The following is a 16,038-nucleotide window of genomic DNA, read 5'->3' on the forward strand; positions in this document are numbered from 1 at the left end:
CTTTGGGAAACCATTCACAGTGCCAGACTCTGCTTATGTTAAGCATATAATTCCAGATGCAGGAGATCCTGGGAACTCAGGGAGGCTTGGCAGATCTGGAAATACAACTCAAATCATTATTGCCAACTCATATTCTTCCAATTAAGCATTCCTCTGATTTTGGAACCTAGAGGTAGGTAAGAAGCCAGTTTTCTCTACCACAGTCACATGATGCTGAAATGGAGATGACTGAAGAATTTGGAGGGAGAAAAAAAAAATCTCCCACATACTTGTCAAATGGTAGATTAAAAACACAAAGGGTTTCATACAACATCTGTGAGAGAATAGGTTCCCAGATATAAGAAACAGGTGTGATGAGGAAGACATTTCTTTCACTACAAGAGAGTCATGCAGCAATAGCAGTATGCTTCAAGTCTTGGCCTGGAAGTTAGAAAGGTTGGCTGATAGCCCTACTTGTGTCAGTTATCTGCTGGGTGACCTTGGATGTTTTTTTCCCTTTGCCCCTGCTTCTCTTTTAGCTCCATAGTGGCCTGCCTGTTTACAATGTAAGCTCTCCGATGTGATGACTGTCATTCATTCACACGGTGCATAAGTAAACTCTGATGCAATAAAGCTTTGTGTTTCCCGAAGAGGAAATTAAAGAACAAATGTGCATTCTAAGCTGGCCTCCTGAACTACCTAACCATGCATGAAATAAACACTAATGAAGCAGGGAGACCAAGTAGGCCAGGAATAGTGCAAGCAGGCATCACACGAATCTTCTTTACAAATCCCATACTGGCCCTCACAAATATTTTGAATCACTCTGCTGGCAATTACTGTTAGGCAGAAAATATTTCATCCGGATTCTTTAAGAAGATCATTAAATAAAATCCACTGGACTTGTTAAGAATTCTAACCGTGAATTCCTAACCAAGTCATTCAGGGTTGTTCTGCCTGACAGAAGCAAACAAGTTTTAAATTTGAGTGACTTACAGTTGAATGTATGATTTATATTTGTTGTAGAATTTTATTATAAAGAATTTTAATAAGTATTTTGTTATGTACTGTCTTGTGTACAAGGTGTTCTCCTTACAGCAAGGAGAGGGCTGCAAGTACTGTACTTAACGAACATAGTAACATGTGACAGGAGAGGCAGTAGTTGTATGTATGCACTTCACTTCCACCATGTGGAAGCAGGACAATGAAGAGAAAATACCTTCAAAGGTAACTTAAGTGTTTGCATATATCCATACTTTTCTGTATGTCTCCATTTTAGCAGTGTTTTTTTCTATAACTAAAAATGAAGTTTTTAGACAGCAGAGTTTCAAGATAGTGACTGCAGATGTAGTGCTAGAAGGAAACAGATCTTCTGCCTTTTAGGCTAGAATATTGCCTTGAAAGGAGAACAGCTTAGAAGATTATACGTTACTAGGGTAAAAGTACCTCTTTATAGAAACTTAAGCTAACAGTGCTAATAGTTTTGTCTGATTCATTTGCCCTAATTGCATGGATTTTGGTTATTCTTCTATATTAGCGGTTCTATATGGACTTCAGACCCTCCAGCTTGTAAGATGCCCTCACCAGCAAGCTGTATTTCCATTCTGTTTATTTCTCTTATTACAAAACTGTAATAATTCCCTGTTAATGTGGAACTGAAAAAAAAATGTATAGCGTAGGCATAAATAAGAAACCTTGATTATCTGTAGAATGGTCTAAAATAAGTAAGAGCAAGATGGTTTTGGCAGTTTTTCCACATTCAGAACTGCCAAACATGAAACACCATGAATTTCAGAAAAAGGGAGGAAAATATTTGGCTTGGCAAAAGCAACACTTCACTTGATGAACATCTGCTTTAATATGTAATGATGATATTAAGAGCTCTGGTATCATCAAAGGTCAACAGAAAATTATCCTGCACCTTGTTGTCTCAATGCCAATAGTTAAGATAAAAGGCTGTAATTTTCTTCTACCATCTTCAACTATAGTCACTATTTCAGATATGAGGTCAAATAAACAGGCTCATTACTAGATAGAGTCATAGCTGAAATTAAACCTGTCTGTCCATGTATCTGCTCAATCACTGATTAGTCCAGGCATGAAGTAGGGAGATCTTGTGTACCAGTATGTCTTAGTTAGCCCCAAAGATAGAGAACTAAACTCTCTCCTCTCTTTAGTATCACAAATTCCTTTATGTATATTACAACAATATTGTGCGTGCTTTCTTTAGCATAAGGACATATTAGAAAACACCATTGTCATTCCTCCCAGGAATTTCACTTGTAAATGCCAATCAAGCACTTAAATGCATTTGACTAAAATACCTTTTAAAATCTTTATATTCTGTTCAACGTGTACCTAACAGTTACTTTTTCTATACAAGCAACTAAGAGAATTGTGTGAAAAACAAATATTTTCAGTACACATGTAAGAAAAAAACATGAGGATCTACGTTGGATTGTCCATGTAAGGGGAAAAATGAAGATCCCCAGCTCATCAAAATGTTCATTACACATGAGGTTTCTCTTTGAGATGACAGAAATGCGTCCTCTCTTATGCAAAGGCCCTTGTTTGGAATGATCATGCTGTACTCAGCACTGGAAAGTCATTTTTATTGCACTGTGACTTCTCAACATGTCCACTAGACATTGCACAAGAGTGCCAGAAGATAAAGGTCACAGGGATGGTCTGGATTTATCTCCCTCCATCTCAGTGTGTATTACAAATTGGCTGGCTAGGTAACCCGTAATGAGACACCTTTGAATGGTCAAGGTTGAAAGAAGTCTATGTTAAGCCATGCATCCAAGAGTAAAAATAAGTTTTAAAGGGAAGGAGATATATTTCTAACCAGCCAAGATTAATTATTTTTTACACTAAAATAAGCATCTATGCCTGTGATGTATCAAAACTGATCTGTTTGTCATGTTTTAATAGCCACAAATAAACCTCTCACCACAGTACTCACCATCTAAACAAAAACCAAGGAGAATGATCTCGAAGAGGAAGGAGTAAGTTGTAAATGAACATCCAAAAATAATGAAAACATCTAGGAAGCTGCTGCAGATTTCTGAAATTTGAGATTCTGGATCAAATAGCACGAAGGAACTTTGCAGAGTAATAAGCATTCATGAAATGGCTGGGATCCAGCAGGCTGAGGGTTCTGAGGCATGCCTCCTGCAGATCTCAGCATATAGTTATGTAAGGGGGATACTAGACAGTCAGCAATTTCATTTCCATGTTACAGATGTCTCTGACACTGACTGAGGGCATGACCTGACGAGCAACTCTGTGTCTGTTTTTCATTTTTACTAATCCCTGATCCAGCTGTTCAGAGAATGAATCCTTCAAAGTAGGTCCTATCTGTACAGTGCCTCACATAATTTCAATTAGGGCCTCTGTTTGCTCATAACACATACAGTAAGTATAAAAGGCTCTTTACAGACCACTAAGCAGCTACAAAAAGCAAAACTAAGGAGGGAAACAACAGCTATTTTAAAGTTTATTTTTTTATTCTTCTGCACATCATGTCTTCCAGCACTGCTTTATAATCTTTGTGGAAACTGAGTGCTTAGTAACTGAATAATGGGCCTATCAGAGACAAGACAAAGAACTGGACACAAGGCGGATGTCTACTTTCGGTCACAGCTGTTATCTATCTGGCAAAATGATGTGTCAGGGATGTGACAGCATCGTGACAAACATCTAACTTGTTCAGAGATCTCTCTTTCAGACTCCTTTAAGCTGCATGTGACCTGGCACTTGGAAAAAAAGTCCAAGAGTACAGCTACCAATAGGCACAAGACCAGTAAGATCCACAGTCTTCAAGAGGTCGATAGTATTGTATTCATAGGATAGGATAAATGACTTTAATGCAGACCTCATTTCTTTGCTGGTTGAAGGCTTAACAAAAGTATGGTTAACTGCTTCTGATGGAGTATGACATGTAGAAAGAAAATGCATCCGCTAAAAATTATTTGTTATAGCTCTAATTTTCCTTTCTCAATTAACTTTGCTTTAAGGAAGACGCATCATGGTAGTACCTTTCCATCAGAATCCCTTAGGAAGCCAAACTCACATTTTCTCCCGAAGCACAGAGAAGTGAGCAAGATTCTCGTAGACGTTCTTAGATCCTAGTACCATTCTTAAATACAACCTCTACTAGAGATCACCAGCCTTTCTGATCACACCAACATGTCTTCACAGGTCCAAAAACCATAAGAAACATATCAACATGCAGAGGAACAAGGGAGCCTTGGGTTGGTTATCTTGCAGATGACAACAATTCTTCTCTAGAAAGAGAAGGGGAAGGATAAGTCTGCTTGGGGTCCTGAGATGACACAGCAGTCTTGATCTCAGCATGCTGTTGGCTCATTTCCTCCCAAAGCCTAGGATTATCCAGGAGTCCCTGCATGAGTACAGCTCTACTGACAGTCTCAGGCAAGGAAGCTTGCCCTGCTTTTGGAATACTTCTGAGCCCATGTCACCTTTCTATGCATGAGGGCTTAGGAGATATCTTGGGAACTCTGCACCTTGTATGGACTTATAACTCAAAAGAACAAATGTAAGATAAGATGTGAAGCAATCAAAAGACAGATGTTCGACAGATGCTACCACTCTGAATTTCAAAAGTGGATTCATAATGTCTGCAACAAAATTGATGGAGCTCTGACAGTCACCAAATTATGGAAAAATGTAGGAAAAGAATGCCTTAGCACAAATAAGGACTAGAAAGCAATTTTTAATAGTCTTAACATACAGTATTTAAAAATCTTTTTCATTCAAAATGCAATGGATATAGTCCTCCTGCTAAGAAATACCAATTAATACACTAGGTCTTAAAAACTGGAAAATACAATGGCTGCTCTGAAAACAGTGCCTCCTATTTTATTTTGCTGGCCTACAAGATCAGAGGCAGATGGTGGTGGTATGGCAGTAGAGGTTGAACCTTCCCACCAATATTCCATTATGTTTTGTTGCCATGTGACAGAGGGCAGCAGGGGGCAAAATTACATCTGAGATGGAAATGCATACAAAGCAAAGGTATGTAACCGAATTCCTCCACACAGAAAAAATTGCACACATTGACATTCATCAATGCTTGCTGAACATTTATGGAAACCAAGCAGTGGATGTGAGCAGAGTGAGGTGATGGATGCATGGTGTATTTCAGCAGTGGTAATGTGAAAGACGTCATATTTCGGACAGCCACACACAGGTGTCATACCATGAAATGAAGAGCATCTCCATCAACAACTCAGTGACAAATACACAGATTATGACCAGGGAACTGTCTATGGAGTTGAATACCAGCTTCAATGCATTGGAAACAATGGTGGCAATGTTGGAGCACATTGCCAATCCTGGCTGGACTGTCATAGAATCACAGAATCACCAGGAGGAAAAAACCTCCAAGATTACCCAGTCCAACACAGCACCAATTTCCACACTAAACCATGTTCCTTAGTACAACATCTAAATGTTTCTTGAACACCTCCAGGGACAGTGATTCAACCACTTCCACAGGCAGCCCATTCTAGTGCCTAACTTCTATTTCAAAGAAGAAATTTTTCCTAACATTCAACCTGAATCTCCCCTGGTGCAACTTGAGGCCATTCTCTCTAGTTCTATTGTTAGTTACTGTAGTTGCAGCTACCTGAAGGGAGATTATGACAAGGTGAGGGTTGACCTCTTCTCCCAGGTAACTAACACTTACTGAGAGTGCATTCAAGCCGCTCATCCAGGTCATCAGTAAAGATATTGGACATGCCCCAGGTGTGGCCTCTAAAGAACACTACTCATGACCAGTCAACAGCTGGATTTAGCTCCATTCACTACCACTTTCTGGACCCAACCCTCCAGCTAGTTCTTTACTCAGCAAAGACTGCACCTGTCCAAGCCAAGGGCTGCCAGCTTCTCTGGAATACTGTGGGAGATGGTGTCAAAGGCTTTGCTGAAGGAGGTCTTACCACGCCCACTGTACAGTTCAGATTTGGTGTCTTCTGAGTTCCATCTATCCAAGTCAATGATAGATGGACTGCATGGGCAATATTTTCCTAGAAATGATGCTGGTATAGCTGCTGTAAAACAGTGGGTCACCCCCATTGGTGCAGATTTTTACAAGTGTGGCATGCAGACTCTTATTCATCGCTGGCAAAAATACAGAGTTAATGGTGGTGACTGTCTCGAAAAATAGCGTTTTGTATCTGAGAATTTGCTCTATCAAATAGTGCTATTGTGTTCTTTGTATCTGTTATACCTTCCATGGAAATAAAATGGAGACTTTACTTTCAGAGCAACCTATGCAGTAGTAACAAGGCAGTAGAAGCGCACTGAACATGTAACTGTGGGATGAATTAAGATGCTTTTTTCTTACATTCCACACTTCACACAAGAAAATATGGAAAATTTTACTGAGTTACATTTAAAGGGAATCTTTTTTCAAGCTCATCTGCAAGTGAAATGATAACTCAAGATTGCACCAGAGATAAAATGTATGTCACCAACCACAGACTTCATTATTTTCTTTGCCAGTTAATCTACAAAAGCCAGTTTCTATAACCAACAAGGTGCTAGTATGGTTTTGACATGTTCACTAAATGTTTCTCCTCCCTTCACCGCTCCAGTCCGAATATCTTGCATAAAATACATAACTGTATGCTATGAATGGCTTAGTAACTGAATGTGACTGATTTTTAAATTTGTCAAAGCAGCATTTCTCTTGACTGGTATTGAAAAGCTAGTTCTCCATCTTCTATTAGAGGGATGAAAGATCATCGAATCAGAATCCTCAGAGTTGGAAGGGAGTAAATGTTTGAAAAACAAATCATCATTGAGTAACTGAGACTTTAACAAAGCAATTAATAACAAGTTATTATTTTCTGAGTGTCCCCTTAGTTTTTTTCCTTTCTATTTCTTCATGCATCTATATGCCATAGAGCAGAATTCATATAAATGGAAACAGCATCAAAAACTTTAAATAAAGTCTTTAGTTGCTTTCTTTGTCTTTTACTTAGAAAAACATCAGTCCAGATTTCTGAAAGAACATTTGTTTCTGAGAGATTAGAGAACATTCACGTAATTAATTTCTTATCATAGAAGATTATAGAAAGAATTCTACACAATTTCTTGGCTTTTGTAGAATTGAACGGAATCATAAAATGGCTCAGGTTGGAAGGAACCTTAGAGATCATCTGGTTTCAATCCCCTTGCTATAGAAGACTTTCTTCTCTTTCTTGAAGTATGTTGTACTGAGTGATGACATGCATAGTAATATTTCAGTTATTATCTTTATCACTGTCCTTTGAGCTCTTCAACAAAGCATGTGGAAAATTCCATTAAATTCCCACAAGGTCATGGTTCTCTGGCTAACACTGCCAGACAAATATGCAGTGTAAGCTTGCAGATGTTTAAGAATGCAAAACCTTTACATTAAATCAGTTTTGAGATTCTAAGAAAAAAATAATTTGCTGTAAACTATTTTTTTATTAATTAAAATCCTAAAAATTCTGTCAATCTACATTCTTGAAAATACTCTAGATAAATTGCCTTCCTTTTTGCCTTTCTGAGCTCATACATTTCCTTTGTTCAAGCAATGTTTCTTATCAAGAATTCTTCTAAAATCTTGAGTTAAAACATGACTGCACTGTATTACTTCATGGAAAATCACAACAAACATGATTGCAACTTCTAATGATGTAATAACAAATCCCTCCAAAGGCTTAGCTGCTGGTTCTGAAGGAAGATAACTTTACAAAGAGGAAAATAATGGGCAGCAGCCTTACTGGGAACATTTGAGATCTGTGAGACCAAGAAGGTTTGGCAACCTCACTCCCACTGTGGCTGAAGAGGGTAAATTTTAGGCAATTCCTTATCCAACACCCAGCAGAGGTCACTAGAGGATGCATTATGTTTTAATGGTCAGACAAAGCACTTTGACAGTAAGGGAGAGATGCACTTTCCTGAAAAGCACATCAACAGCTGTCTAGGTCTACTGCAAGATATGTTCTTGTAAAAGAAAGGAACATGTTCCAAGGAAAAAAAGTCTTTTTCTTTCTTTTTTTTTTTTTCCACTTCAGGAAAGAATACACAGGTTTAACTGGCTACACTTAAACACAAGCAGCATTCACTCAGTTAACAGTATCAATACTGATCAGTGGAATTCATCTTAATTATTAAAAGTATATCTACTACCTGTGTATTTCCAGGTGCAGGAATCTTTCTCTTTCTTCTACAGCTTAACACAGCCCACAGTGCGTGCCAGAAACAAGAAGCCAAGAGGCAGAAACTACTTGCAATCCAGGCAACATTTCTTTGCAGGAGTAGATCCATACTTTTACTTTTAATCAACTGATTAACTTGGGTCTCCTCATTTAGCAAATGCAATTTGGCAGGCCCTCAGAACCCTCCCCAGCTCCATAAGAACCACCTAGCTAGACAAGGCTTGGAGACACAGCAGGATCCCATCTCATACTTCAGCGCATTCCCTGAACCTATAAGGAAAAGAAGTGATGGCCTACTGACAAGCATGAAACAGGTGCAGGGATCTACATGAGATATATATTGCATGGACTTGAAAGGTTTACTCTGACATTCCAGAACTTCTCAAATGAAAGCAAACAGTGCAATCTTTTAGCAGTTAGCAGTGCAGACCACTGACCATCTATTGCGCGCTTTCCCTTTTTTAATAGGCAAGAAGCGTCTATTTAAAAAATACCCAAACAACAAATGTATGACATTCACCTAGAATGTATCAAACTACATGTGCATAGGAAGGTCACTTTGAAATGCTTTACTGATTACAGCTCCTTTTCTTATTGCACTTACAGTCTATCCACGTTGCTCTCATATCCAAACCACAATTACGTACAGATCAGTTACAAGCCATCTCCCCATCTGATATTCAGTATCTGCTCACCTACCAAGTACCAAGCCCTCAATCTAATGGATGCAGGTGCTGGGTTGTTTCAGCCAAATGGATGTGAGACTCAGTATCATCAGCGTAAGTTCTTTCCCCTAAAAATTCAAGAAACAAGTAAGACTTCTGCTGCTGAATTTTGCCCAGCAATTCAATTTGATGCAAATTTTGCAAAAACAATTTTGACCTAAGCAGCCAAAACTTGGCAAAATTAAAAAAAAAAAAAAAAAAAAAAAAAAAAAGAAAATGGTGTCTTCAAATTAGAGAAAGCAGTTTCAATTAAAAATAAAAATAAAAATAAAAAAAAAATCCCGCTACCACCAGGATTATAAATCCAGGGAAGCTGTTTTACTTATAGAGTCAGAAAACTAAAAGTCTGAGTAACAAAGAGTAACATGGTTTATTGTCATATATAAGGATACACAGCATATATAATTCTTACCTATAATAATATAAATAACAGCTGCCCATAATTACAGAGTTCAAACACTCGTTGTGGAAGATAAAACAGTAAGAATTTCTTTTCTGCATCATCTTATCTTATCAGAGCAAAGGATTTAACACACTCACTGTCAGTGGAGAAATATGAGTACTGGAAATATCAAATACAAAACGCTACAAATGAAAGTATAAAAATCAAAGCATCATTTCTAAACAACAAGAGATTCAAAAATTATAAGTGATGTTCTTTCCTTACTCATCATTTGGCTTTCAAGGCTTCAGAGCATTCTCAAATCGCATTTTGAGTTGTTATGTAGTTATGTAGTGGAGAGTGCTTTTGAGTTAGTGTTTTTTCAGTCAAGTAATCTTGATACTCTTTTTCCTTCTGAGAAAGACAGATATTCCAAGAATGGGAACTGAGAGTGCTAGATAAAACATGATTGCCTGAAATCATGGAATCATACACCTTGAGTCACAACAATGGATTGTTATGAACTTGGGAACTGAGGAGCACACTTCAAAAAGCAGATTTTGTAAAGATCTGCCAGACTGAGCGCAGCAACACTATGCATGATGACAGAAATTTAGCAAACTGAAAAGGAGATTGGGAATAAACCTTGTCCCAAACTTGGCTGAAGTCCACTTACATTTTTCTGACTATAATAAGCCAACCATTAGACATGGTGCTCTGATGTATAGTCTGAGGGAAACCTTGACTAATGAAGTTTCACTGCCAATGGAATCTGTTGTAGGATTTGATTAACAAGTACTTTTAAGAAGGTAAAATAAGAAACAGCTTTCTTTCCAACTATTTAGATGGTTATCTTGACCAGTATTCAGGTATAAAGGAAAATTACATGGTTTTGAATTATGCAAAATTAAAAAAACTCTTTTTTCTTCTTTTTTTTTTTTTGATGAAGTTTTTTTGACAAAATGCCAGGAATAAGTATTTTTTCCAATAAGATGCAACTGAAAAAGTTACTTTTTTTTAGTAAATGTTAAGGTTAATTTTCATCAATAAAGGGATAAATTCTATTCTGGTACATAAGACTGTGCTTTAGCAGATTTAATACATCTTGGCTTATAAACTGAACTGCAGCAACTAAAGAACAACTCTGCAAATATAAAGTAAAATGTAACAGGCAAAACTGTAGGGTAAAAAGGTTATTGCTTTTAACCAGTGTCTTTTCTTTCTGTTTTGCAAGAGATACAAAATAGAAGTCAAATATGCACATATCAAGTTATCAACATTCAGTGGAGAGCATGTAGTGCATTACCAACAACAGTTCAGCTGTATCTGAACTCCAGACAAAGGTACTTCATGAGTCTTACACCCCCATCTTACACCCCCAAGGAAAAGCTCAGTAATGTACATGCATAGGGAGTATATCTACTGTCACAGAATATTGCTCAAATGAATGCTGTACTGGCTCCTGTAGAAAATGGCACCTACTCACAGCTGCTCATTTCTACCCTGTGTCACCACCTTCTGTGGACCAGCACAACCACTTGGGGCAGCTGTGCAGTGCAATGGACAGATCAAAAAATCAAGGACAGATTTGGACTTTCATTTTTTTTTTTCATCTGGTTCTCCCCCACACTGAAAACTGCTCTTAAAAAATAAAAGAGTTTTGCACTTGTTAATGTATCACCTGAAGCAAAACTTGATTCCTGAGGGCAGAATTTAGCCAAGATATATGCACGTGTTCTGCCAACCATACAAAGCAGGGAAAAGAGGACATTCTAAATAAAACACATGTAAGAGAAGTAAAGAGCACTTCTGTTGTGGGTCGTTGGAATCACCTCCAACAAAACATGGATCTGGTGAACTGATGTGGCAGAGTGACATCTAGAGGACTGTAATACTGCAGCTTCTCGACAGTCCAAGCCACACTTAATGCTGTAAAGTCAGTATACACAACTGATGGTTGACAGTTGGTGGGTTTGCTTTCCCTACTTGTATTTTAATGACTCTAGAGAGTCTTTTTAGAATACATTTTTGTTTTTATGAGAATATACCGAACGATGAAAATTATGTTTGCTTATGTCAGAAAAAAAAGTATTTCTGGAGAAATAGGTGTTTTGTGGAGGGCAATCACTGTCCTCTGTAATTATATTCAATTAGTCATGTACAGCATTTATTTCTTCCAACAAGAACACACTTTGACCATTCTCCGCCAGATGGTCCCTTGAGCTGTAATCCACTCCGAGTGGGTTGTTTTGTTCCTGCTTTCAAAGTGAGCAGGACTACATCCACAGAAATTATGTACATATGTCTACAAGCATACATGTGTGAATACATACATCTGAGCAAAATTTACTGCGCTTCCTGCCAGCAAAATTTTCTTTCTTTCTTTTCCTGACAGTATAATAAAACTGCCAGGAAAGCAGACCAAGTTAAGATCCTTCTAAGTAACGTCTTCGTTTTTGTTTCATCAACACTCATAATGCAGCTATGGCCCAATCCTGTATCCCACTGAGAAATTCCTAAAAATTTTGTGTGAAAGTTAAGCTTTGCAATTAAATTCCAAACTTGTAAAAGCTTAGGAGAAATATAACTACTGTTTATATATCTGGAAACCTCAAGCCTGTGATCTGGTAATTCACCAAAGTTCAGTTGGACTGCCTTTTACCTTTGAAGTCTTGTCCCCAGGAAATTGAGGATCTAAAATGGGAATACAGAGCTATTTCTCCTGCTTACTACTAGCAACCAGCTGTTCATCTTCTAAGCCTGTTCACTTTTTCCTTCCAGCACCTCCAAACTCTTCCTGCCTTATCTTACCCCTAACAAAGAGCAAGTCAGACTGAAGAAGCAAACACCTACAGGACAATAAGTAAGAGTTTTTGCAGCAAAAAGTGAGGAAAAATCCCTTCACCTCAGCTACTACCTACAGTTTTTCATCAAACTAAGATACATAAATGTATGTAAAGCAGCTCTCATATGGATGAAGGTTCACATTCAACACCTTCTGCTTGACCATAAAGAGATAAAGGAAGAGCTATGTAGCAGCAGGATCAACTTCTACTTTCTCACCCATGCAAGTTATTTTCACTGGAAGAAATCTAACTTAAAAGAGGCAATAACAACCTCCAAACCTACCCTCCAGATTTTTTTTTAATTCTCATTTTCACTGTAACTAAATAAAACTTTCTAAAAGAAACACTTTATTTATATTTCATATACTTTGTTTTCATATGCAGATCATTTTCTTTTTCTAAAAATTATGAACTGTAATAGGTCACTGAAGATTGGAAGAATTTTGTACAAAAGAGACCCAGCAGATTAAGAAAAAAAAAAGAAAAAGTGTTTTTTTTTTAGCTGTGACACAAACTGGAACATCACTGTATTTACACTGATGTCCAGGGTATCCTCTGAAGATGAAAATATTCAGAATATTTGAAAAATTGCATATCAGTACAAACAATCAGAACACACTAAGTTACAGCACACATATTTCTTCAAGTCCCAATTTAATCATTTCACTACTGCAAACATAATTCTTAGTTCTTGTCTAAATGACATGTCAATGTCAATGTTAATGTCTAGACTCTCCCATAGAAAAAGCATAATGATACAAGAAAATACATTTTGGCTGATTACAGTAATCTTTCTGCCAGAGATCACATATGTGGCAACCAGTTCTGTTATTAACAGTGACAGATGCTGCCCAGAGCAGCAGTGGACAGTGCTTGACTGCGTAATCGTAGCACACAGCACGAACCACTCCCTGCTCCCTAAGTGTTAAAGGGAAGCAAACGATGAAGCTGCCTTAGTTCCTTCGGGAAATCTGCTCTTCCATTGCAATTCATTCAGTCTCCACAAATTCTACTGCTGTTAGAAGTGACCAATGCTTTTAGAGTACGAATCCAACAAAATCTGTATCTACCTCCTGTTTTTTTAAGAGCCACACAACTGCACAACCTCTTTGGAACTCCTAAATGTGAGTCCAGCTGTGAATAACACCCCCCTCTACCCCCCCCCCCAAAAAAAAAAACAAAAACCCACATGTTTGCTTCTACAGATTCAAAAGATTAGAAGATTCTGAATAGACTCTCACAGTTGAAATAAACTTCCACAAACAGAAATGAAAAAATTGACACTACCGGGAAATAAACATAATAAACGTAATAAACTCTAAACTGGAAGAAGAAAAGGAAAGTACTTGGGAAAGACAAAATTAATTATGCAGTTCGTTACCTTTGCATCTTCTGTTCCAGAATCTGATCCACTGAATTTTTCCTCATGAAAACCTCTAGTCCTCTCCACTTTTTTCATGGTCTGAAAAAAGGATGTTTTCTCCAGTCTGCTACTGTTGTATCGTGTATTGATCTCCTCCAGCCTGTTAATCTTAAGCAGCTTCATACTGTGTCCAGTTAATTTACTTTCTGTTTTCCTCTCCACCTTAGATTCATAAACCAGTGAACACTCATAATTTCTGATTTCTCCTCTTTCTTGTCTGTACAAAAGAAAGACAAATTGGAAGTATCAACATTATTCATGAATTTAAGTGTAGAAAACTGCTATTGTTGGAAATTTTTATATGTCAGTTATCTGTTTGTATACATTCTGACCCAATACAGAAATGCAGTTAGCAAAACCAGCTGTTAATACATGGTTCTCCACCTCTTCGTCGACACTGAACTAAACAATTCAAGCAGGCTATAGGATGGATGTAATTTAATTTATTCACAGAGACAATTTAGCTCTACCAAATCATCATACATAACTGTTGCTAGTAGACCTTGCTTATGGATCACCACCCATTTTTCTACCAATTCAGTGGCTCCTTGTTGCTGAGATGTGTTCTCTTTCTCTCCAATTCCACAAAGTGACAAGTGAAGGCCATATGATTAAGTCCATTACATTTTTATATATTAAACAAATACCTTTTTCTTTTCACTGCCCTTTACCATGGAAATACATAATTGTCAAAATGACTGTGATCTCAGGTCTTCTGTTTAATGGTGCAGAAGAACACACTCCTCAGCTGGGTTCCTTCCCACTGCAGATCCTAACAATGTGTTTTGTACTGACATGACATAGAAACATCAAGCCTTGTCTCAGTTTTCTATAGAAAAGCTTATATTCCACAGCAAGGTTGTAGGTTTCTTTTCCCAGGTAATTACTTTTTTACACTTGGAAGATCATAGAATATCTAGTTGGGAGGGATCCACAATGATCATTGAGTCCAACTCCCTTCTGCACAACTAATTTTAAAAGACTACAAGAAACTACTCTAAAACTCCATTTAGCAACTCAGAATAGGCCCGGGAAATACAGGACAAAAATATTCTCATTCACTGTACTGGAAGTCCTGCTACAAAAGCACTGCGGTAATGCTTTAGCTCTAGAAAGCTGGATCTGGTCAACCTCATTACACAGCTCATGTTTTTTATTTTAACTTGCATAAATACTATAAACTATATGGCATAATTAAGAATGTATACAGTCATTAGCAGCACAGGGAAGCAGACACCCAATTAAATTAGCTATTTTTACCCAAACACCTTTCAACGTAAAATATCCTTCACTGTATTTCAATCCCACATCTGTACAGGTGCAACTGATTAGATGTACACCTACATCAACTCACTTTGCACTGCGCTTATTTATCCTTCCAAACTCTTCCCAAATGTGAGAGATAACTTATGCTATCACAAGTAACACAGGAGATAGCTTGCTTGTGGTGACAGTTATAGATTAAAACCAGTAAAGGACTTACACTGCAAGCTTGCAGCTTGCAAATGAGTCTTCTAGAAAAATTTCTGCTACTCAGTTATTGTGAGATGGTAGTAATATGTGACCGAGATGCTCACAGATCTGTCAGCAGGTGAGTGCCCAGAGTGGGAGAGACATCCCTGAGCATGCTGTTAGTAAGTGATATGCACGAACATCAGCATGGATGGTGAGACATTCATCATCTGAATGAGTTTTGCACCCAGTATGTAAAAATGCTGGGTCTGCTGCCTCTAGCTATCATCGCTAGCTCTTAAGGTTCAATCATCCCTTTCCATTTCCTTCAAGTGAAATGACCCTTTGAGAGCTATTTCTTCCCCAGGTTATCTGAGCAAGGCTCGTGAGTTCTTCTACATGTACTAACTGTTTCAGGTGCCATACCACAAGGGCTCAGTCTAACCTTTGAGCTATCATCCTCATTCAATCTATCCAGCACAGATTGGTGATGGAACATATCCCAAAGTTGTCGGAAAAAGCAAGTGAGCTTTACAGATCTCCTCTCCCCATCATCATATCTCCAGCTACTCAAAGTCCACATGTTTTAGAGCTACTTGTCTGTCTAGACCACTTTTGGCATGATGTGACTGCAAACTGGGAAAGTTGATTCAGACTCTCCCTAGTTCCTCAAAGCACACATCATCTTGCAGGTTGTGACAAGCAAATGTGGCCATCCATCTAATGAGAATGACATGTCCTGCTGAAAGGGCATGTTGTTCCCTCAACCTGACCGATGGGTCAGTTATCTGGGAAAATATTAGTGGGATGACAAGCCTGAAGGCATTACTGTGCTCCATTACCAATGAGAGACTAGGATCAAATTTAAATGTTACTGCCTTTTCCCCCATTACTATCTTCATATATTCCTGAAATGATAAGCTAAACAACAGAAAATTGAGATGTACAGAGTGAAATTCATTTGCAGTTTTTCCCTGCACAGTCCCAGGGATTCAATTCCATTCTCATCATG

General features: G+C 37.9%; 1 protein-coding gene across 1 annotated transcript in view; it reads right to left on the reverse strand.

The window, feature by feature from the left end:
* The window catches only part of MYLK4 (myosin light chain kinase family member 4), an 80,804-nt gene that overhangs the window by 54,239 nt on the left and 10,527 nt on the right, over positions 1 to 16,038 (reverse strand). The window contains exon 2 of the mRNA XM_010708415.3: positions 13,533 to 13,791. Within this exon, the coding sequence (XP_010706717.1) occupies positions 13,533 to 13,791 (259 nt within the window). The remainder of the gene's footprint in view (positions 1 to 13,532; positions 13,792 to 16,038) is intronic.

This window comes from Meleagris gallopavo, chromosome 3, assembly GCF_905368555.1.
Source record: "Meleagris gallopavo chromosome 3, MGAL_WU_HG_1.1, whole genome shotgun sequence".
NCBI classification, from domain to species: Eukaryota; Metazoa; Chordata; class Aves; order Galliformes; family Phasianidae; genus Meleagris; species Meleagris gallopavo.